Source organism: Lithobates pipiens, unplaced genomic scaffold (assembly GCF_037356315.1).
Source record: "Lithobates pipiens isolate NorthernLeopardFrog02 unplaced genomic scaffold, aLitPip1_a1.2 Scaffold_27, whole genome shotgun sequence".
Classification (NCBI taxonomy): Eukaryota; Metazoa; Chordata; class Amphibia; order Anura; family Ranidae; genus Lithobates; species Lithobates pipiens.
This window is the reverse complement of record NW_027507788.1, coordinates 11235526-11260640: the sequence shown is the minus strand read 5'-3', so window position 1 is coordinate 11260640 and position 25115 is coordinate 11235526. Positions and strand designations below refer to the sequence as shown.

The 25115-nt window shown below is 42.2% G+C and overlaps 1 protein-coding gene across 2 annotated transcripts; it reads left to right on the top strand.

The window, feature by feature from the left end:
• Positions 1–14590: 14590 nt before the first annotated feature.
• On the top strand, positions 14591–25115 carry LOC143933518 (chymotrypsin inhibitor-like). 2 transcript variants are annotated; one of them, XM_077456430.1, is made up of 4 exons: positions 14591–14742; positions 15837–15911; positions 21766–21810; positions 24550–25115. In XM_077456430.1, exons 1-4 carry the CDS (start codon positions 14730–14732, stop codon positions 24771–24773), a joined length of 357 nt encoding a protein of 118 aa, XP_077312556.1. In that variant the 5' UTR covers positions 14591–14729; the 3' UTR covers positions 24774–25115. The 2 variants fall into 2 exon arrangements, with proteins under 2 accessions (XP_077312556.1, XP_077312557.1); XM_077456431.1 differs by having other exon boundaries at positions 14593–14742; positions 21769–21810.

Here is a 25115-nt window from a genome sequence, read left to right as displayed (position 1 = left end):
CATCTTCAAAACCTTTATGATATAAAGATATATATATATATATATGAAAAAAGAAGAAAATATCGCGCTTGGGGTAAAACCAAAAAGCTGCAACCACAACCATCTAATATCTAGATATGAGAAAATACCAACAAATTATATATAAAGTTGCGCTAAGATTATATGAAGAAAATAAAGAGTCCAGTGCAAATAATTAAAAATAAAAAATAATTGAAAGTCCAAAAAAAGATTAATTAAACAATCATATATGAAGTTCAGATAAAGAAAAAAGGAATCTCTTTATAATGATAATGGACTCATCGTTTTCGTAAAGGGCCAGAAAATGGAGAGACCAATCCTTCTCACGGATTCACTGAATTCTTCTCACACTTCCAGTATTTGAAAAAAGTTTGACCCTTACCACAATGGGTGGACTCCCAGTCAGTGGAGTCGTTAATGCGAGCAGACAGCCCTCTGCGGGGTTCTTTAGCATGCGATCCATTCCGTTACGATATCAGGCGTATGGATAAATGCAGATCTTATGAAGGTGATCGATGTAGATTATAACCAATGCGTACGTTTTTCCTCTCACGAATATCGTAGGTAATGGCAATCCGATCACCCTATACGTCTGGAGTTTGTTTATGGCTCCCCGGTGGATCTTCCAATATCAGGGTTTTATAATGAGCAAAACCTGTGGCAAAACAAAAAACTACTCGGGCCTCACGGCCACGAGCAGAGGGGAGGAAAAAACAAGGGAGGACTCCAATCGTGAAAGTACCATTTGGCAAATGACCATTTATTAAAAAGTTTGTTTAAACATACAGCAGACCAGTGACCAAACAGGTCCAATGCTAATAAAAACTTGGTAGTATATAATAGACCGCAAGACACGATCGAATCGGTCTAACTCCACTACATGAGAAAATACATATGTAAAAAACCGGTTAGAAAATATAAAATAAAAACAAGTATACACCCGTGCTAGGGAATATTCTAAGCGTGGTGGTATCAGCACAAACAGCCCGACATGTTTCGTAAAAACTTACATCCTCCTGGGGCACAGGTGATATGCTGATCCATCACGTCTAAATAGCATTACAATTAAACCAAGCCTCCGTTTCGTTCGGAGGGAGGAGGGTCGGCCTTCCGGTCGAACCAAGCCTCACTTTCGGACGGTAACCATTTTCTGAGAGGCCATACAAAACTCAACACCTCATTGATCTCACTCAGGTCGCCATTTTCGTGGAGACCACAACTACGATCTAAGTCGTGAGCCAAGTGTTAAAAAAAAAATAAAATAAAATAAAAATGAACCTTAATCTTAATCGAGGGAGGTGGAGGTCAGCATTCTGGCTGGACCGGCAACGCCCCCGAACGACCGATTGTTCCTCAAAGAATAAAAGTATGAATATAAAAATATAGCGTACATTTCGTCGATCGAATCGTTGGTCTCACCCCGGTCATCATTTTCGTGAAGACCGAACGCGATCCAAGTCTCAAACGATCCACGAATATAGGTCACACCTTCATATAATGAAATCTGTGCATACTCTGCACACCTCCAATAACAGAGTTCATATGAAAAGAATATGTAACCACTTCTGTTAGATATCCCACAATGTACAGTTCATACATATAAAATTATTTTAAATGAAAACCAAAAGTGAAAAATGCATGATAAAGAGGGAGGAAAGAAAATGTACCATAATTCATCCTCCCAAAAACCTAAAGAAGACCCCAAAAAAATATATATAATAGAATCATAAGTAATGATATAGAATAATGAAAATAAAAAATAAAAAATAAAATATAAATATAAAATAAACAGAGGTGCCTATAAGGTACGCCCTATCCATATTATATATCTGTTGCAGTACATATCCCTCATGCGTTATCTATAAAAGCATTAATTTCTATGTCTACATTTAACCCAAAGGGCTTGAGGCTCTTCATTTTGTATATCCAGCTCATTTCGAGCTTCGAGATCGCCCTCTTTTTAGGGCCCTCCCTCCAAGGGAGCTGTAATTTATCGATCCCCAAGAGGGATGTCCCTCTAGGGTCACGATCATGTACCTCCAAATAATGTTTAGAGACCGGGTGTCCTTTAAAACCCCCTCGAAATGAGCTGGATATACAAAATGAAGAGCCTCAAGCCCTTTGGGTTAAATGTAGACATAGAAATTAATGCTTTTATAGATAACGCATGAGGGATATGTACTGCAACAGATATATAATATGGATAGGGCGTACCTTATAGGCACCTCTGTTTATTTTATATTTATATTTTATTTTTTATTTTTTATTTTCATTATTCTATATCATTACTTATGATTCTATTATATATATTTTTTTTGGGTCTTCTTTAGGTTTTTGGGAGGATGAATTATGGTACATTTTCTTTCCTCCCTCTTTATCATGCATTTTTCACTTTTGGTTTTCATTTAAAATAATTTTATATGTATGAACTGTACATTGTGGGATATCGAACAGAAGTGGTTACATATTCTTTTCATATGAACTCTGTTATTGGAGGTGTGCAGAGTATGCACAGATTTCATTATATGAAGGTGTGACCTATATTCGTGGATCGATTGAGACTTGGATCGCGTTCGGTCTTCACGAAAATGATGACCGGGGTGAGACCAACGATTCGATCGACGAAATGTACGCTATATTTTTATATTCATACTTTTATTCTTTGAGGAACAATCGGTCGTTCGGGGGCGTTGCCGGTACAGCCAGAATGCTGACCTCCACCTCCCTCGAATAAGATCAAGGTTCATTTTTATTTTTATTTAATTTTTTTTCAACACTTGGCTCACGACTTAGATCGTAGTTGTGGTCTCCACGAAAATGGCGACCTGAGTGAGATCAATGAGGTGTTGAGTTTTGTATGGCCTCTCAGAAAATGGTTACCGTCCGAAAGTGAGGCTTGGTTCGACCGGAAGGCCGACCCTCCTCCCTCCGAACGAAATGGAGGCTTGGTTTAATTGTAATGCTATTTAGACGTGATGGATCAGCATATCACCTGTGCCCCAGGAGGATGTAAGTTTTTACGAAACATGTCGGGCTGTTTGTGCTGATACCACCACGCTTAGAATATTCCCTAGCACGGGTGTATACTTGTTTTTATTTTATATTTTCTAACCGGTTTTTTACATACAGTGGTGTGAAAAAGTGTTTGCCCCCTTCCTCATTTCCTGTTCCTTTGCATGTTTGTCACACTTAAGTGTTTCGGAACATCAAACCAATTTAAACAATAGTCAAGGACAACACAAGTAAACACAAAATGCAATTTGTAAATGAAGGTGTTTATTATTAAAGGTGAAAAAAAATCCAAACCATCATGGCCCTGTGTGAAAAAGTGATTGCCCCCTAAACCTAATAACTGGTTGGGCCACACTTAGCAGCAACAACTGCAACCAAGCGTTTGCGATAACGTGCAATGAGGCTTTTACAGCGTCCTGGAGGAATTTCGGCCCACTCATCTTTGCAGAATTGTCCTAATTCAGTTACATTAGAGGGTTTTCGAGCATGAACGGCCTTTTTAAGGTCATACCACAACATCTCAATAGGATTCAGGTCAGGACTTTGGCTAGGCCACTCCAAAGTCTTCATTTTGTTTTTCTTCAGCCATTCGGTGGTGGACTTGCTGGTGTGTTTAGGATCATTGTCCTGCTGCAGAACCCAAGGTCGTTTCAGCTTGAGTACACGAACAGATGGTCGGACATTCTCCTTCAGGATCTCTTGGTAGACAGCAGAATTCATAGTTCCTTTTATCACGGCAAGTCTTCCAGGTCCTGAAGCAGCAAAACAGCCCCAGACCATCACACTACCACCACCATATTTTACTGTTGGTATAATGTTCTTTTTATGAAATGCAGTGTTCCTTCTACGCCAGATATACTTGGACACACACCTTCCAAAGAGTTCCACTTTTGTCTCATCGGTCCACAGAATGTTGTCCCAAAAGTCTTGGGGATCATCAAGATGTGTTGTGGAGAAATTGAGACGAGCTTTGATGTTCTTTTTGCTCAGCAGTGGTTTTCTCCTTGGAACTCTGCCATGCAGGCCATTTTTGCCCAGTCTTTTCCTGATGGTGGAGGCATGAACGCTGACCTTAACTGAGGCAAGTGAGGCCTGCAGTTCCTTGGACGTTGTTGTGGGGTCTTTTGTGACCTCTTGGATGAGTCGTCGCTGCGCTCTTGGGGTAATTTTGGGCGGCCGGCCACTCCTGGGAAGGTTCACCACTGTTCCATGTCTTCGCCATTTGTGGATAATGGCTCTCACTGTGGTTCGCTGGATTCCCAAAGCTTTGGAAATGGCTTTATAACCCTTTCCAAACTGATAGATCTCAATTACTTTCTTTCTCAATTGTTCCTGAATTTCTTTGGGTCTCGGCATGATGTGTAGCTTTTAAGGATCTTCTGGTGGACCTTACTGTGTCAAGCAGCTCCTATTTAAGTGATGCCTTGATTGTGAACAGGTGTGGCAATAATCAGGCCTGGGTGTGGCTAGAGAAATTGAACTCAGGTGTGGACAACCACAGTTATAGTATGTTTTAATAAGGGGGGCAATCACTTTTTCACACAGGGCCATGATGGTTTAGATTTTTTTTCACCTTTAATAATAAACACCTTCATTTACAAATTGCATTTTGTGTTTACTTGTGTTGTCCTTGACTATTGTTTAAATTGGTTTGATGTTCCGAAACACTTAAGTGTGACAAACATGCAAAGGAACAGGAAATGAGGAAGGGGGCAAACACTTTTTCACACCACTGTATGTATTTTCTCATGTAGTGGAGTTAGACCGATTCGATCGTGTCTTGCGGTCTATTATATACTACCAAGTTTTTATTAGCATTGGACCTGTTTGGTCACTGGTCTGCTGTATGTTTAAACAAACTTTTTAATAAATGGTCATTTGCCAAATGGTACTTTCACGATTGGAGTCCTCTCTTGTTTTTTCCTCCCCTCTGCTCGTGGCCGTGAGGCCCGAGTAGTTTTTTGTTTTGCCACAGGTTTTGCTCATTATAAAACCCTGATATTGGAAGATCCACCGGGGAGCCATAAACAAACTCCAGACGTATAGGGTGATCGGATTGCCATTACCTACGATATTCGTGAGAGGAAAAACGTACGCATTGGTTATAATCTACATCGATCACCTTCATAAGATCTGCATTTATCCACACGCCTGATATCGTAACGGAACGATTGGCATGATAAAGAACCCCGCAGAGGGCTGTCTGCTCGCATTAACGACTCCACTGACTGGGAGTCCACCCATTGTGGTAAGGGTCAAACTTTTTTCAAATACTGGAAGTGTGAGAAGAATTCAGTGAATCCGTGAGAAGGATTGGTCTCTCCATTTTCTGGCCCTTTACGAAAACGATGAGTCCATTATCATTATAAAGAGATTCCTTTTTTCTTTATCTGAACTTCATATATGATTGTTTAATTAATCTTTTTTTGGACTTTCAATTATTTTTTATTTTTAATTATTTGCACTGGACTCTTTATTTTCTTCATATAATCTTAGCGCAACTTTATATATAATTTATATATATATATATATATATATATATATATATATATATATATATAATTATATATATAATTCTTGGAAACAGTGGCATTCATTAAAGCGGAAGTCCACCCTAAAAAACATTTATACATTTAAATTTTCTTTTAAATAAATGTAAAAAAATAGAAAAAAAAATTGACTTACCAGAAACCCCTGTTGCTAGGCAGTCTTCCTAATCTGCCTCTTCCTAGTCAGTGGAGCTGTTCCATCACTTTCTCCTCTTCGGCGAGCTCCCCCTGTGTGTGTCCCAGAAGACGACAGGGCCAGGGCACAAAGCGCTGTGCAACTCGTGCATGCGCAGTAGTTAACGGGCAGTGAAGCCGCAAGGCTCCACTGCCAGTTTCCCTTAGTTGCAAGGTGCCAGCACCCGATCCGATGGAAGGATCGGCCTGGGGGGGGGGGGGGGGCGACATTGTAGGCTCGCTGGACCAGGTAAGTGCCCTTATTAAAAGTCAGCAGCTACAGTGTTTGTAGTTACTGACTTTCAAAAAAATAAAATAAAATGGCTGGAATACCGCTTTAATTCAACGAGTTCTAAAATATCATAGCCTCTTTGGAAATCAACATTATATGTATCCAATTGATAACACAATTGATGATTTTTGACAATATTTTCACATCTGGATAAACATTTTTTTTATATAATACTTGTACAAGGAACCTGCAATAAACAATTATATAGATTGATATAGTATATAGTATATATATATATATATATATATATATATATATATATATATATATATATATATATATATATATATATATATATATATATATATATTATTTATTTTTATTTTTTATTGTTTACATTTTTAATACATTGTAAAAAATATTATTTATTATTTTTATGGAGTTTTTTTTTTTCCTTTTTCCATGTGCTCTTTTCTCCACCCTCATCCTGTTGCTGCAGGCCATGGGATCTTTAGAATATGACATGCCTTAATGTGGGACTGGTCACACTAATACTTAAATGCATCCTATGGACAGTGACCTTTATCCTGGAAACCTAAGGATATAAAAGAGCTCCAACAGGTTACACTGTATTCCCAGATTTCCTGATCAGACCCTACATCCGCTCTGTAAGTAGGGAAATTCATTCTGCAAGGGGGGAAATATTATGTGATTGTATTATCCTTACTAAGATGGGAACTTGGCTTGGTGTTGGGCTTCTAAAATGTGACCGTACATTGTGTGCTATAATCGTTCACAATATTAATGTCTATTGTAATGTTGTATTGTACAATATCCATCATTATAATGGAGTCACTATAGAGCTTAGATGATCACATGACCATACGATGGTGACATGTATTATTCTGCAACTACAATGGGGCCAGTAATGGGATTCATGTATGATTAGACTTCAGAGACTCAGTTCACTTACAGGCTCCATTCACGTGTTGCTCAATTATTATTTCCATCTATGTAATTGTTATTTCCGCTCTCATTGCTGCAAATAATAATGGTTTTGGCAAACAGTACAATAGCTTATTACATTAAGCCTTATGTCTTAGTAAATACCCCAACTTATTTATTATGTTTATTTATTATTTCACAGATCAGAAAGGAAAATGATGAAACCCGTCGCTGTACTTCTCCTCCTCTCATTGGGTGAGCTCCCTTCCTAATATTGTTATCTGAATTATTATCATGCAGACTTGTTACGATCCGAATTCCCGAGGGCTGGACAGCAGCTAACGATGGGCTGAGTTGCCCGTCCTCCTGGATCTCCAGAGATCAGTAAATTTGTAGATATGGAATTTGACTTTATTGGGGATACAGTGGGGGAGGGTTAGAATATCTGTCAAAAAATACCATTACTTGCTCTCCTCATGACCACACACAGTTTTCCAGCTCCTGAGTAGGAACAACATTATATACATACATACACACCTTATTATATATATATATATATATATATATATATATATATATATATATATATATATCATGTTTTTAATTATTATTTATTTATATTTAAAAAATGCTTTTAATAGGATATGTACCAGAACAAAGGGAAGCAAATAAGAGAAGTTTACTCTTACATGCAATTTAACGGATAATTGTTCTGCATATGTAGGTTGCTATAAAATACTAAACTCCCGGCTGTCATACCAATCCTGAGTCTGCAGTTCTTTCTGAGGTACTAACCTACAATAACTGTACAGATCAGGAGTAGTGAAGCCAGGCACAGCCAGTGAACAAACATTTTCAGAAGGGGCTCATCAATGGCCGCCTCCCTGTTTTTCTCCCGGTTCGGGTTTATTTTATGGTGGAGCTCCAATGAATGGAAATGTATTTTGCACAGCTCATCCCTCTGTTCCTGGGAATCATTTCATCATTCATCCCATCTCGTTATTATGTTACAAATTCTTCAACTATATGTTGCTATTTTTTGTGAACTAATTTGATTTCCTTTCTCTTTCTACAGCCCTGCACTCATTTGCTGCCAATGAAAAAGGTAATTATCCTTCCGTCTTGATGTTATGCCAGCGACCCACATTACAACCTGGTTGTAGAATCTCTCTACACCTTGCTGTACAAGGGTCTACCTAAGAAGTCATCATCTAGACATTCAAAATATATATATAAAAATTAAAGGTCCAATCACAGCTGACCACAAGTAAATACACTTGCCCGTTAATGGCAGTCTTTTCTTCTCTCTGTGTGAGAAAAGGAAAGCTGATAACTGGCAAAGCTGCTGGCACACAATTTACACTGATAATCAGAGCAGCCCCATCAGTACAGATCAGTGCAGTGTATCGGTGCCCTTCGGTGCAGCCTCATCAGTGCCCATTGGTGCAGTGTCATGAGTACTCATCAGTGCAGCCTCATCAGTATCCATCGGTGCAGCCTCAACAATGCTCATCAGTGCAGCCTCATAAATGCAGCCTCATAAATGCAGCCTCATCAGTGCCCATTGGTGCAACCTCATCAGTGCCCATCAGTGCAGCCTCATCAGTGCCCATTGGTGCAACCTCATCAGTGCCCATTGGTTGCAGTGTCATCAGTACACATAGGTGCAGCCTCAACAGTGATCATCAGAGCAGCCTCATCAGTACCCATCAGTGTAGCCTCAACAGTGCTCATCAGTGCAGCCTCCTCAAGCGATGAACCGATGAGGCTGCACCAATGGGCACTGATGAGGTTATCAGTGCCCATTGGTGCAGCCTCATCAGTGACTATTGGTGCAGTGTCATCAGTGCCCATCAGTGCAGCCCCAACAGTGCAGCTTCATCAGTGCCACCTCATCACTGCCCATCAGTGTCCATTGGTGCAGTGTCATCATTGCAGCCTCATCAGTGCCCATCAGTGCAGCATCATTGGAGGACATCGGTGCAGCCTCATCAGTGAAGTCTCATCAGTGCACATTGGTGCAGCCTCATCAGTGACCATTGGTGCAGCGTCATCAGTACCCATTGGTGCATCCTCAACAGTGCCCATTGGTGCAGCCTCATCAGTGCCCATTGGTGCAGTGTCATCAGTGCCCATTGGTGCAGCATCATGAGTGCCCATTGGTGCAGCGTTATCAGTGCCAATCAGTGCAGCCTCAACAGTGCCCATCAGTGTCCATCGGTGCAGCGCCATCGATGCAGCCTCATTAAGGTACATCAGTGCAGCCTCATCAGTGCACACCAGTGCAGCATTATTGGAGGACATCGGTGCAGCCTCATCAGTGAAGTCTCATTAGTGCCCATTGGTGCAGCCTCATCAGTGCCCATTGGTGCAGCATCATCAGTACCCATTGGTGCATCCTCAACAGTACCCATTGGTGCAGCCTCATCAGTGCCCATTGGTGCAGTGTCATTAGTGCCCATTGGTGCAGCATCATGAGTGCCCATTGGTGCAGCGTTATCAGTGCCAATCAGTGCAGCCTCAACAGTGCCCATCAGTGTCCATCGGTGCAGCGTCATCGATGCAGCCTCATTAAGGTACATCAGTGCAGCCTCATCAGTGCACACCAGTGCAGCATCATTGGAGGACATTGGTGCAGCCTCATCAGTGAAGTCTCATCAGTGCCCATTGGTGCAGCCTCATCAGTGCCCATTGGTGCAGCGTCATCAGTACCCATTGGTGCATCCTCAACAGTGCCCATTGGTGCAGCTTCATCAGTGCCTATTGGTGCAGTGTCATCAGTGCCCATTGGTGCAGCATCATGAGTGCCCATTGGTGCAGCATTATGAATGCCCATCAGTGCAGCCTCAACAGTGCCCATCAGTGTCCATCGGTGTAGCGTCATCGATGCAGCCTCATTAAGGTACATCAGTGCAGCCTCATCAGTGCACACCAGTGCAGCATCATTGGAGGACATCGGTGCAGCCTCATCAGTGAAGTCTCATCAGTGCCCATTGGTGCAGCCTCATCAGTGCCCATTGGTGCAGCATCATCAGTACCCATTGGTGCATCCTCAACAGTGCCCATTGGTGCAGCCTCATCAGTGCCCATTGGTGCAGTGTCATTAGTGCCCATTGGTGCAGCATCATGAGTGCCCATTGGTGCAGCGTTATCAGTGTCAATCAGTGCAGCCTCAACAGTGCCCATCAGTGTCCATCGGTGCAGCGTCATCGATGCAGCCTCATTAAGGTACATCAGTGCAGCCTCATCAGTGCACACCAGTGAAAAAAAATATATACTTTTTTGCAATATTTTAACAGAAACTAAGAAATAAACATTTTCTAACATCTTCTGGCTTTTTCGTTTATTTAGCAAAAGATACTCTTTATCTGTCTCAAAAAAATTCTAAAAATGGCATGACTGTGCAATCGTCAATTAAAATGCGACAGCGCTGACAGCTGAAAATTGGCCTGGGCAGAAATGGGGGGGGGGGGGGGGGTGAAAGCTCCCGGTATTGGAGGGGTTAGTTATCTTTTAATTGCTGTAAGGTAACATATTTCATTACCGACCTCGCCCAACCTATTTCTCTCCTCCTGTTTTCTTCCTCAAAGATTGTGGACCACATGAAGTCTATTCTCACTGTGGAGCCTTTCCCAGGTGTCAGAGGACCTGCCAACGGCTTTCGAGAAATATTTGGTGCCCTCAAGTCTGTATGTCCGACTGCATCTGCCAATCACCGTACGTCCAGCGCTCATTCAAAGATAAGACATGCGTTCTGCCGGAGGATTGCTGAGGACTAAAACATGAGCTCATTTCAGGGGCCGGAGATGGGGAATGGAATTAATGTGCAATGTATCGATTTATGTGTCTGTTTACGTCTAATAAAAATAACTGGAAATTCTCTGTTTATTTATTTTTTTATTCCATATGTACACATATTCCACACATTCACCCTTTATTTATCGGTGTGTTAAAACACAGAGAAACTTTCGTTTGACATCACCGTCCTCCGTCTACAGTCCACTATACAGTCCAATAAACAATTACAATTAAAACAATACATTCTAGAAACAAGAAGGACGTCTCTTCCATTATTCTTCTATTAGAGATCCAACTTAAAGAGGGATTCCACCTACAAAAAAAATATTAAAAGCCAGCAGCTATAAATACTACAGCTGCTGACTTTTAACAAATGGACACTCACCTGTCCCGGGTTCCAGCGATGCCGGCAGCCGAGGCCGATCGATCGCTCGGCCCTCGGCTGCTGCCGCCGCCATTCTAGGTGAGGGAATCAGGAAGTGAAGTGAATCGGCTTCACTTCCCCATTCCCTACTGCGCATGCGCGAGTCGCGCAGCGCAATAGGAATTGTCCGCGCTGTCTCTGAGACCCGTGTGTGTCCCAGCAGACAGCGTGGTGGGACAGGAAATGGCGTAGACTCCCACGGGAGTCTATGCCCGGAAGTGGGTGTAAATACCTGTCTTTGACAGGTATCTCCACCCCCCTCCCCCCTGAAAGGTGCCAATTGTGACACCGGAGGGGGGGAGGGATCCGATCAGCGGAAGTTCCACTTTAGGGTGGAAAACCGCTTTAAAACTTACCTTGCTGTGACGATTCCTTTACAGCTTTATGGGAAAAAAAAACTAGGTAGCCAAACTGAACCCTCTGTTTTTAATGCAAACTGTTATGCCGCGTACACACGAGCAGATTTTTCGTCAGAAAAATCTTGGATGGTTTTTTTCCGATGGAATTCCGCTCAAGCTTGGCTTACATACATACACTTGGCGACCGTGTGCACGCTCCATTGGACTTTTGCTGGCTGAATTCCCGCCAGCATAAGATTGAGAGCAGGTTCTCAATTTTTCAGTCGGAAAAAGTATCGATCAAAAATTCCGATCGTTTGTACAAATTCCGACATGCAAAAAATTCCTACGCATGTTCGGAAACAATTCGACGCATGCTCGGAAGCATTGAACTTCATTTTCTCGGCTCGTCATAGTGTTGTACGGCACCGCGTTCTTGACGGTCGAAAGTTCGGAGAACTTTTGTGTGACCGTGTGTATGCAAGCCAAGCTTGAGCGAAATTCCGTCGGAAAAACCATCCAAGTTTTTTCTGACAGAATTTCTGATCGTGTGTACGAGGCATTACACTTTGTTGAGTTTTTTCCACACAGTTTGGGGGTTTGAGAGACCTCACTATCGCTATAAAGGTTTCACCCATCCCCCTACACCAGTGGCTCTCAACCTCAGTCCTCAAGTACCTCCAACAAGCCATGTTTTGGGAACTTCCCTTAACCACTTAAGCCCCGGACCAATTTGCAGCCAAAGGACCAGGCCCCTTTTTGCGATTCGGCACTGTGTCACTTTAACTGACAATTGCGCGGTCATGCGACGTGGCTCCCAAACAAAATTGGCGTCCTTTTTTTTCCCACAAATAGAGCTTTCTTTTGGTGGTATTTGTTCGCCTCTGCGATTTTTATTTTTTGTGCTATAAACAAAAATAGAGCGACAATTTTAAAAAAAATTCAATATTTTTTACTTTTTGCTATAATAAATATCCCCCAAAAATATATAAAAAAACATTTATTTTCCTCAGTTTAGGCTGATACATATTCTTCTACATATTTTTGGTAAAGAAAATGCAATTAGCGATTATTGATTGGTTTGCGCAAAAGTTATAGCGTTTACAAAATAGGGGATAGTTTTATAGCATTTTTATTCGTTTTTTTTTTTTTACTAGTAATGGCGGTGATCAGCGATTTTTTATTGTGACTGCGACATTATGGTGGACACATCGGACATTTTTGACACATTTTTTGGACCATTGTCATTTATACAGCAATCAGTGCTATTTAAATACACTGATTCCTGTGTAAATGACACTGGCAGTGAAGGAGTTAACCACTAGGGGGCAGTGTAGGTGTTATGTATGACGCTATTTGTTTTTTTTTTTATTGAAGGGGGCGTAGCCTGGCATGTGACATCACTGATCGTCTTTCCCTATAACAGGGAACAGACGATCGGTGACAGCCACAGTAATAAGCACGGGGAAATGTTTGTTTACACAGACCTCTCCTCGTTCTGCAGCCTTGTGACCCGATCGCGGGACACCAGCGGCGATCGGGTCTGCTGGTCCCTTGGCCATGGTCACGGAGCTCCTGACCCATGGCTGGGCACTTAAAGAGCAATGTACAGGTACGTGCTTGTGCCCAGCCATGCCATTCTGCCGACGTATATATGTGCAGGAGGCAGTGCTTAAATGGTTAAAATAGCTCTAATCACTACCATGTCGTTGATATTGATTGAAAGCAGCTGTGCAAAGTAAATGAAAACCTGGAAACCTGGCCTGTTGGGGGTACTTTTTTACTTTTACTTTTTTTTTCTAGTGATATCAAGAATAATATTATTATGCTCGTTATTTTTTTTTTTTTTTATTTGTACAAGTTACCACAACACCATTATCCCGTAGTTTTTAAGATCAAAGATACAACTATGTTGGTGTCCCTTGTTAATTTTACATTGTATTTTTTTTAAATGTAACTGCCTACTCCCAAACTGTCATTTGAAGTAAAACACACAGCCAAGTATTATTCTACACATTTTATTTTTAATTGTGCAGTAAAAAAAAAAGAAAACAAATTAAATTATACATGCTATCTGCCAATAGAACCAAAACATGCATTCTAAGCATCCAAAATTATAGAAAATATAACAAATCAAATCATTAGTATTCAACCAAAAAAATAAAATAAAAGCCTCATGCATGTATCCTGCTTCTTTATATGGCGGGTCACCAATGCCAAGAGTTGGTGAAAGCAGGGGTCCGTCATCCGGTGATAATTCCGAAAATCATCCGGATTATTCTCCTGGAGCTCCCGCAGCAAAGGCATATGATATAATTGGTCACGATTAATAAAGCAACCAATTTTTAGTCCAAGAAATCCTCCTCCTCCTGTTCCTGGACTGGACTTGGGTCAAAGCAATAACTCCAAGGCCAATAATAAATAACACGTTATCTCCTCCGCAACATGGCTGGTCGATGAACGGCTGTTCAGAAACAAACTGAAAAGCGTGAAATGAAAAGAACGTAATGAAAAGCGACAATAAACACTCACCAAACTTCTACTAACACGAAATTGGCAGAAGGAGCCCAAAGGGTGGCCCCTGACAATTGAACTTCCTTTTTTTCGGCTCGTAGTATGTCTAGTACAGGGGTCTCAAACTGGCGGCCCTCCAACTGTTACTACAAGTCCCATCATGCCTCTGCCTGTGGAATTCATGCTTGTAACTGTCAGCCTTGCAATGCTTCATGGGATTTGTAGTTTTGCAACAGCTGGAGGGCCACCAGTTTGAGACCCCTGGTCTAGTAAGTCACTACGTTCGTGTTTGTTGGCCGACAATTGTGTACCGTTTGTATGCAAGACAAAATCTAGGCAGACGCCTTCAGACAAAAGTCTGAGGTTTTGTCTGCGGAAAATCCGAACGTGTGTATGAGGCTTTACACCAATCTCACCCATAAATTATACTCATAAAAACACCTTCCGGGTGAATGAATTACAGAAGGGAACATTCTGGCTCTGAAGGACGCAGAGCAAACTTAAAACATTTATCCTTCGATTGTTAGAGTGTATAGCAAGGCTGATGGGGCTGTTACAGTTAAAGGTTTATTGCCCTGAAATATTATGAACAAACAGACGAGGGATGCTTGACTTTCTGTCAGGGCTTGTCTGCACATTCCTCAGCTATGATGACATGGAAAACAAGCTATTATAGGAAATAAATTCGGGACTTGAAGGCAGAGAGGAGATCCACAGCAAGACGGATGCTGGAAAAATGTAAGTCCCCTTAGTACACCATTCTCTATCTCTATATATTCTGTATTATGCCCCATGCACACTCTCGGACATTCCGACCACAAAATCCGTCGGATTTTTTCCGACGGGTTTTGTCCGAAACTGGTTTTGCACACACACGGTCGGACAAAGTTGTCCGAAAATCCGATCGCATGGAACGAGGTGACGTTCGTTGCATACGACGGGACTAGGTAGAGGCTAGTAGCCAATAGCTTTGGTCTCGTAATTTGATCTGAGCATGCGTGGCACTTTGTCCGATCGGAATTCTCTACAAACGATCGGAAAAAGTCAGATCGGATTTTTTTGATGGAAAATTTTAGATCCTGCTTGCAAAGTCCGATAGAGCCCACACACGATCAGATTTTCCGTCAATATAATCCGATCGGACATTTTTCATCGGAATTTCCAACCGTGTGTACAGGGCATTATACATACATATGCAACTATGTATCTATCTATCTATGTATCTGTCTATCTATCTATCTATCTATCTATCTATCTATCTATCTATCTATCTATCTATCTATCTATCTATCTATCTATCCATCTATGTATCTATCTATATATGTATCTATTTATCTATTTATCTATCTATGTATATATCTATATATGTATCTATTTGTCTATATATGTATCTATGTGTCTGTCTATCTTTGTGTCTATGTGTCTGCCTGTCTGTCTGTCTGTCTGTCTGTCTGTCTGTCTATCTATCTATCTATCTATCTATCTATCTATCTATCTATCTATCTATCTATCTATCTATCTATCTACATATCTATTTATCTATTTATGTATGTATGTGTTTATGTATCTATCTATCTATGTATCTATCTATCCGTCTATCTATCTATCTATCTATCTATCTATCTATCTATCTATCTATCTATCTATCTATCTATCTATCTATCTATCTATCTGTATTATAATATGTAGACTCAAAGTTTGTTTAGAGTGAACCAGACTGTACTAAATTGTCGATAGACAGACAGACAGAATGACAATATTGATCCTCTTGTAAGTGTAATTAATAATGGACAATAACTTTTATTCTCTATAATATTCTCCTCTATTTTAAGTAACTGCTATCGGCAGTGATCACACACAGGGAAGAATGCTCCGACTCAGCGCCGGAATACTTCTACTCTTCCTGGGTGAGTGAAAACCAAAATACATTTATATCATTGACACTTTTTTTGCTAAACATGGGTTTATCATTTCAGACCCTGCGTGTGTTCAGCACACAGTGATGATTAACTTAAAGTGACACTAAACTTTGTTTTAAAAATAAAAATAAATATTTTACAGTCTGTACTCTCAACTCAGAAAAGTCCCTTCTATTGCTCTCAGCCTAATTCTAATTCCTTTTTGTTTGGCTTCTGTGATCTGACTTCCTGGTAGAAGGTGGCTACGTTCATCCTCCTTGGTCCCACTGTATATAGGAACATAACCACCCTACCTTGGTCCCTCTGTATGTAGGAACATAACCACCCTGCCTTGGTCCCTCTGTATGTAGGAACATAACCACCCTGCCTTGGTCCCACTGTATATAGGAACATAACCACCCTACCTTGGTCCCTCTGTATGTAGGAACATAACCACCCTACCTTGGTCTCACTGTATGTAGGAACATAACCACCCTGCCTTGGTCCCTCTGTATGTAGGAACATAGCCACCCTGCCTTGGTCCCACTGTATATAGGAACATAACCACCCTACCTTGGTCCCTCTGTATGTAGGAACATAACCACCCTACCTTGGTCTCACTGTATGTAGGAACATAACCACCCTGCCTTGGTCCCACTGTATATAGGAACATAACCACCCTGCCTTGGTCTCACTGTATGTAGGAACATAACCACCCTGCCTTGGTCTCACTGTATGTAGGAACATAACCACCCTGCCTTGGTCCCACTGTATACAGGAACATAACCACCCTACCTTGGTCCCTCTGTATGTAGGAACATAACCACCCTGCCTTGGTCCCACTGTATATAGGAACATATCCACCCTACCTTGGTCCCTCTGTATGTAGGAACATAACCACCCTGCCTTGGTCCCTCTGTATGTAGGAACATAACCCCCCTGCCTTGGTCGCACTGTATGTAGGAACATAACCACCCTGCCTTGGTCCCACTGTATTTAGGAACATAACCACCCTGCCTTGGTCCCACTGTATGTAGGAACATAACCACCCTACCTTGGTCTCACTGTATGTAGGGACATAAATACCCTGCCTTGGTCCCACTGTATGTAGGAACATAGCCACCCTGCCTTGGTCCCACTGTATATAGGAACATAACCACCCTACCTTGGTCCCTCTGTATGTAGGAACATAACCACCCTACCTTGGTCTCACTGTATGTAGGAACATAACCACCCTGCCTTGGTCCCACTGTATATAGGAACATAACCACCCTACCTTGGTCCCTCTGTATGTAGGAACATAACCACCCTGCCTTGGTCCCTCTGTATGTAGGAACATAACCACCCTGCCTTGGTCCCACTGTATATAGGAACATAACCACCCTACCTTGGTCCCTCTGTATGTAGGAACATAACCACCCTGCCTTGGTCCCTCTGTATGTAGGAACATAACCACCCTGCCTTGGTCCCACTGTATATAGGAACATAACCACCCTACCTTGGTCCCTCTGTATGTAGGAACATAACCACCCTACCTTGGTCTCACTGTATGTAGGAACATAACCACCCTGCCTTGGTCCCTCTGTATGTAGGAACATAGCCACCCTGCCTTGGTCCCTCTGTATATAGGAACATAACCACCCTACCTTGGTCCTTCTGTATATAGGAACATAACCACCCTACCTTGGTCCCTCTGTGTGTAGGAACATAACCACCCTACCTTGGTCTCACTGTATGTAGGAACATAACCACCCTGCCTTGGTCCCACTGTATATAGGAACATAACCACCCTGCCTTGGTCTCACTGTATGTAGGAACATAACCACCCTGCCTTGGTCTCACTGTATGTAGGAACATAACCACCCTGCCTTGGTCCCACTGTATACAGGAACATAACCACCCTACCTTGGTCCCTCTGTATGTAGGAACATAACCACCCTGCCTTGGTCCCACTGTATATAGGAACATATCCACCCTACCTTGGTCCCTCTGTATGTAGGAACATAACCACCCTGCCTTGGTCCCTCTGTATGTAGGAACATAACCCCCCTGCCTTGGTCGCACTGTATGTAGGAACATAACCACCCTGCCTTGGTCCCACTGTATTTAGGAACATAACCACCCTGCCTTGGTCCCACTGTATGTAGGAACATAACCACCCTACCTTGGTCTCACTGTATGTAGGAACATAACCACCCTACCTTGCTCCCTCTGTATGTAGGAACATAACCACCCTGCCTTGGTCCCACTGTATGTAGGAACATAACCACCCTACCTTGGTCCCTCTGTATGTAGGAACATAACCACCCTGCCTTGGTCCCACTGTATGTAGGAACATAACCACCCTACCTTGGTCCCTCTGTATGTAGGAACATAACCACCCTGCCTTGGTCCCTCTGTATGTAGGAACATAACCACCCTGCCTTGGTCCCACTGTATGTAGGAACATAACCACCCTACCTTGGTCCCACTGTATGTAGGAACATAACCACTCAGCCTTGGTCCCACTGTATGTAGGAACATAACCACCCTACCTTGGTCTCACTGTATGTAGGAACATAACCACCCTACCTTGGTCCAACTGTATGTAGGAACATAACCACCCTACCTTGGTCCCACTGTATGTAGGAACATAACCACTCTGCCTTGGTCCCACTGTATGTAGGAACATAACCACCCTGCCTTGGTCCCACTGTATGTAGGAACATAACCACCCTACCTTGGTCTCACTGTATGTAGGAACATAAATACCCTGCCTTGGTCCGACTGTATGTAGGAACATAACCACCCTGCCTTGGTCCCATTGTATGTAGGAACATAACCACCCTGCCTTGGTCTCACTGTATGTAGGAACATAAGCACCCTGCCTTGGTCCCACTGTATGTAGGAACATAACCACCCTACCTTGGTCTCACTGTATGTAGGAACATAACCACCCTACCTTGGTCCCACTGTATGTAGGAACATAACCACCCTACCTTGGTCCCACTGTATGTAGGAACATAACCACCCTGCCTTGGTCCCACTGTATGTAGGAACATAACCACCCTACCTTGGTCTCACTGTATGTAGGAACATAAATACCCTGCCTTGGTCCCACTGTATGTAGGAACATAACCACCCTGCCTTGGTCCCATTGTATGTAGGAACATAACCACCCTGCCTTGGTCTCACTGTATGTAGGAACATAACCACCCTGCCTTGGTCCCACTGTATGTAGGAACATAACCACCCTACCTTGAACTCACTGAATGTAGGAACATAACCACCCTACCTTGGTCCCATTGTATGTAGGAACATAACCACCCTACCTTGGTCCCACTGTATGTAGGAACATAAATACCCTGCCTTGGTCTCACTGTATGTAGGAACATAAATAGCCTGCCTTGGTTCCACTGTATGTAGGAACATAACCACCCTGCCTTGGTCCCACTGTATGTAGGAACATAACCACCCTACCTTGGACTCACTGAATGTAGGAACATAACCACCCTACCTTGGTCCCACTGTATGTAGGAACATAACCACCCTACCTTGGTCTCACTGAATGTAGGAACATAACCACCCTACCTTGGTCTCACTGAATGTAGGAACATAACCACCCTACTTTGGTCTCACTGTATGTAGGAGCACAACCACCCTACCTTGGTCCTATGGTATGTAGGAATGTAGCCACCCTCTCTTTCCCACTCCAAAGATAGACTATGGACTATGGGATTTGTAGGGTGCATAGAGAAGTGCTCATGACCCCAACTAGAGTGCACAGCTCATTTCAAGCAAAGGGGAGTGGGGGGGGGGGGGGGAAGAATTTCCGGAGCTCACGGAGGAAATTACAAGGAGGCAGAAAAACACAGAAACAATTTCATGAGAAATAGATTACAGAGCCATTAAAGAGGAAGTAAAGCCTCTTTAAAAAAATAAAAAAATAACCCCTGCAAGGCAAAGACATAATGAGTTAGTATGCATAGCATACTAGCTCATTATGAATTAATTACCTGAGATCGAAGCCCCGGCATCGGCCCTCGTTCCCCTCCTCCGATGCCGCCATCTATCCCGGAGTGACTTCCGGGCTTTGCGGCACTGTGACTGGCCGGAGCCGTGATGACATCACTCCCATGCATGCGCACCGGCATGATCGCTGTTAGAAACAGCACATTCAGTGCACCTGCGCCCTATGTCTACGGCGCCTATCAGTGCCGCTATTCCTGCAAATATCTCCTGAACCTTTTAGGTTTGGGAGATATTTCTTGCACCTACAGGTAAGCCTTATGCCCCATACACATGGTCGGAAATTCCGAGGGAAAAAGTCAGATCGGATTATGTTGTCGGAAAATCCGATTGTGTGCAGGCTCTATCGGACTTTTTCTGTCGGAATTTCTGACGGAATAAGTTTCAGAGCTGGATCTAAAATTTTCCAACAACAAAATCCGATCGGACTTTTTTTCCGATCGTGTGTAGAGAATTCCGATGCACAAAGTGCCACGCATGCTCAGAAAAAAAAATTGGAGACAAAAGCTATTGGCTACTGGCCTCTACGTAGTCCCGTCGTACATTTTTTACGTCACCTCGTGACAATCGGATTTTCTGACAACTTTGTGCGACCGTGTGTATGCAAGACAAGTTTTGGCCAAAATCCGTCGGAAAAAATCCAACGGATTTTGTGGTCGGAATGTTCGACCGTGTGTATGGGGCATTCATCTTATCTAGGCTTACCTGTAGGTAAAAGTGGTTGTAATGGGTTTACAGCCACTTTAACCAGTTCCCGACCAGCGCACGCCAATGTACGTTGGCAGAATGGCACAGGCAGGCATGTTGGCGTACAGGTACGTCCAATCTTCAATGCCGCCCTGCCATCGCGAGTGCGCTAGTCGGGACCCCCATGAGTCCAGTTGCGGGTCACGCAGACTCGATCACCGCGGGCCTACCCGCGAACGTCTCACGTGGTGGCTTAATGGAGAAATGCCATTGTAAACAGCATTTCTCCATTCTGCCTAGCAACTAGTGACGCTGATCTCTGCTCCATGTGATTGGAGCAGAGATCAGTGTTCACTAAATGAAAGTCCAGCCCCCCACAGTTAGTAACACACCCCTAGGAACACTTAACCCCTACGCTGCCACCCACTGGTTAACCCCTTCACTGCCAGTGTCCTTTACACAGGAATCACTGCATTTATATAGCACTGATTGCTGTATAAATGACAATGTTCCCAAAAATGTGTCAAAAATGTCCAATGTGTCTGCCATAATGTCGCAGTCACAATACAAATTGCTGATCGCTGCCATTACTAGTAAAAAAATAATTATTAATAAAAATGCCATAAAACTATCCCCTATTTGTAAACGCTATAACTTTTGCGCAAACCAATCAATAATCGCTTAGTGCGATTTTTTTACCAAAAATATGTAGCTACGTATCGGCCTAAACTGAGGGAAAAATTTTTTTATATATATTTTTGGGGGATATTTATTATAACAAAAAGTAAAAAATAATGTGTTTTTTTCAAAATTCACGCTCTATTTTTGTTTATAGCGCAAAAAATAAAAACCGCAGGGGTAATCACATACCACCAAAAGAAAGCTCTATTTGTGGGAAAAAAAGGACGTCAATTTTGTTTGGGAGCCACGTCGCACGACCGTGCAATTGTCAGTTAAATCGACGCAGTGCCGAATCGCAAAAAGTGGCCTGGTCTTTGACCAGCAAAATGGTCTGGTCTGTAAGTGGTTAAGTAATGGTTGTGTATGGATTATTTTTTGGAGAATAAAGATATCCCGTAGCGTTCCTTTAAAATGTGCGTTACCCTGTAGACATGCATGTGATATAATATAATAATATATAACGATGAATACATTTATTTTCTCCCAGCAGTGTTGGCCTCTGTTGATGCCAAAGAGCGTCAGGCACAAGAAGGTGAGAGTTTTCCTTTGAACATAAAATTGGTGTTTTCATATAGTGTGAGTTCCAACTAAGATGACATACTTTGTCCTTTCTTATGTTAAACTGCTTTTTTGTATATATATATATATATATATATATATATATATATTTTAGAAGCTGTTAATATACTATTTTTGCTTGTTTATTAGATTTTATTTTATTTGGTTTTCCTGCGTTAAAATGCACACCAAGAGCAAGTCAACAAAATCCTGCTTTTAGGGACAATAGTCAGACTTTAAAGTGGTTGTAAACCCTTCCATATACCCAGTGAATTGACCGGCCTCAGGTGATACATAGAGATTAAACATATCCTCCTGTATAAGTTGTGCCCATTTATCTGCAGTCTTCTTTTCTCTACACCTGTTCAAAATCAAGATTTCACAAAGCTTGTCTGAGCTTTCAGAAAACACACTCAATTACACACTGCAGAGCGCAGTAAGGTGATCTCTGAGAGATGATTGGAGGGGAAAGGGCATACCCCTCTTTCACACAGCACACAGGTGCAGAGCAGAGGCTCTCAATCACAGGCTTGAAGATCCCTCCCCTGTCACTGTTTTTTCACCTGGTGGCAGAGGCTGTTGTCGGCCTGATGGCAGGAAAATGAGGCAGCAAGCACAGAGTAGAGGCTGTCAATCACAGGCTGTGCGCTGGAGATCCCTCCGTTATTACCATTTTTCTCTTGGTGTCAGGAAAAATATATGGGTATATATATATATATATATATATATATAAATACATATAGATACATATATATAGATATATATCTATATATGTATATATATATATATATATATATATATATATATATATATATATATATATATATATATATATATATATATATATATATATATATATTTATATATATATATATATATATATGTATATATATATATATCTCTATATAAATAATTATTATTACTCACATGTGATAAAAAAGGAAAATCAGTTTAAAAGGTACACTGTGGGTCAATCGATCAATCGATCGTGATGTTATGCTTTGCACCATTGTCCCAAAAGGTATTTGGGTTCACCAACTTTTCCTACTGAATATCTAATCATTATAAACCATGGATATGAATATGTAGCACATACTTGGACAAGGCTGGAATGGCACCCATTTTCAAGACCTTTTACAGACAGTTTGGAAGACGACCCGTAGGATGCAACGCGTAGGGCGGAGCATTCCGGTGATCTTGTCATGCCCACTCAGATGAGCGGCGGCTGTTTGCGAGTATTTACTGAGCATTTGCTGATAAGCTTCAGCATGCTCACAGTCCATTGACACTGCCTACAGCCCTAAAACTGACAGCCCATCCAGGGGTACGGGCACAGAACAGTAGGTAGAGTCTGCAGGAGGCTACATTGCATCTTCAATCCCCCAATCACATGTGCAATGCTCTGCAGGCTCATGTGAAAAAAATAACCCACGCACATTGTTTTCCTACAAAAATATACTATATTGTCACAAGTATTGGTACGCCTGCCTGTACACACATATGAACTTTAATGTCATCCCAGTCTTAGTCCGTAGGGTTCAATATTGAGTTGGCTCCACCCTTTGCAGATATAACAGCTTCAACTCTTCTGGGAAGGCCGTCCACAAGGTTTAGGAGGGTGTCTATGGGAATCTTTGACTATTCTTCCTAAAGCACATTTGTGATGTCAGGCACTGATGTTTAACAAGAAGGCCTGGCTCATAGTTTCCAATCTAATTCACCCCAAAGGTGTCCACAAGGTTTAAGAGTGTGTCTATGGGAATGTTTGACCAGGAGCACAGTCTCCGCTCTAATTCCTCCCAAAGGTGTTCTATCGGGTTGAGGTCAGGACTCTGCAGGACAGTCAACTTCCTCCTCCCCAAACTTACTCATCCATGTCTTTATGGACCTTGCGTTTGACAATATAGTGTAAGGCTACTTTCACACTGAGGCGCTTTGCAGGCCCTATAGTGGTAAAAATAGCAACTGCAAAGCGCCCTGAAAGAGACGCTCAATTCACTCCAATGTGAAAGTCCTTGAGGGCCCCGACTGGAACAATGGGGCAACAATGGAACAATGGGGCCGAATAGCGTTGCTAAAACATAAACATAACATAAACTAAATATAGCGCCGCTTTACTGCCGGCACCCGCCCGCCTCGGTGTGAAAGTTGCCTATAGCTCCGTACACACGATCGGAAATTCGGCCAGCAAAAGACAGATGAGAGCTTTTGGTCGGAAAATGCGACCATAGTGCGTATGCTCCATAGGACTTTTGCTGGCCGAATTCCCTGCCAGCAAAATATTGAAAGCAGGTTCTCAATTTTTTCGGTCGGAAAAAGTTCAGATCGGAAATTCCGTACCAATTGCGATGTGCAAAATTCCTACGCATGCTCGGAAACAATTCGACGCATGCCTGGAAGCACTGAACTTCATTTTCTCGGCTTGTCGTAGTGTTGTACGTCACCGCGTTCTTGACGGTCGAAATTTCAGCGAACTTTTGTGTGACCGTGTGTATGCAAGCCAAGCTTGAGCGGAATTCCGTCTGAAAAACCATCCAAGATTTTTCCGATGGAAATTCCGTCTGTGTGTACGGGCCATAAGTGTATTTGTTCACAACGGTGAACCTAGCCTTTAACTACACTCCACATACAAGGGAAATTAGAACATGTTCAAAATGTATTTAATTTATTTGGACAATAAATAAAACTGATCAAATCATTTTTGTTGTCACAGAGAAGAAGTGCCGATTCGCCAACCAGGTTTGGGATAGCTGCGGAAGCGCCTGCCCCATGAACTGTGAACGCCTCCAAAATGACCCTGGAATGTGCACAATGAACTGCGTGCCGGGCTGTTACTGTCGCAGCCCCTATATCTTCAGATCAGGCACCTCCGGCCCCTGTATCCAACCAAAGCAGTGCCCCAAAAAGAATTCTCGGCCTAGAAAGGGCAGTTCATGAATACACATACGATGAAAAAAAAAATGCTTTGTGATTACAAAGCTAGCTAAAGGCAAATAGGCTGTTCCCTTTGCAAGGGAATTTGCACTTTGCAAAGGAAATGGCAAATAATACCCAATTACATGCATGTAAAATACAAAAACAGTATTTTTGCTTGCATTGAATGATGGAAGTCAACAGAACTTCAGTACATTCATCAAGAAAAAACTTCCTTTGCAAATAACCTATTTGCCTTTAGTAAATAAACCCCTATGTTATAAGTCTAAAAATGTTATCCAATCCTTGTGACCCCACAAATTTATTACATTTTTTTTACACCTAATTAAAACGTCTAAAAAAATA

Bases quoted from the DNA above. Each gene is read 5' to 3' on its own strand.
- LOC143933518 (XM_077456430.1), top strand. The intron at 15,912-21,765 runs GTGAGTGAAAAC...ATTTTCTCCCAG, and splicing joins AATACTTCTACTCTTCCTGG to CAGTGTTGGCCTCTGTTGAT. The intron at 21,811-24,549 runs GTGAGAGTTTTC...TTGTTGTCACAG, and splicing joins AGAGCGTCAGGCACAAGAAG to AGAAGAAGTGCCGATTCGCC.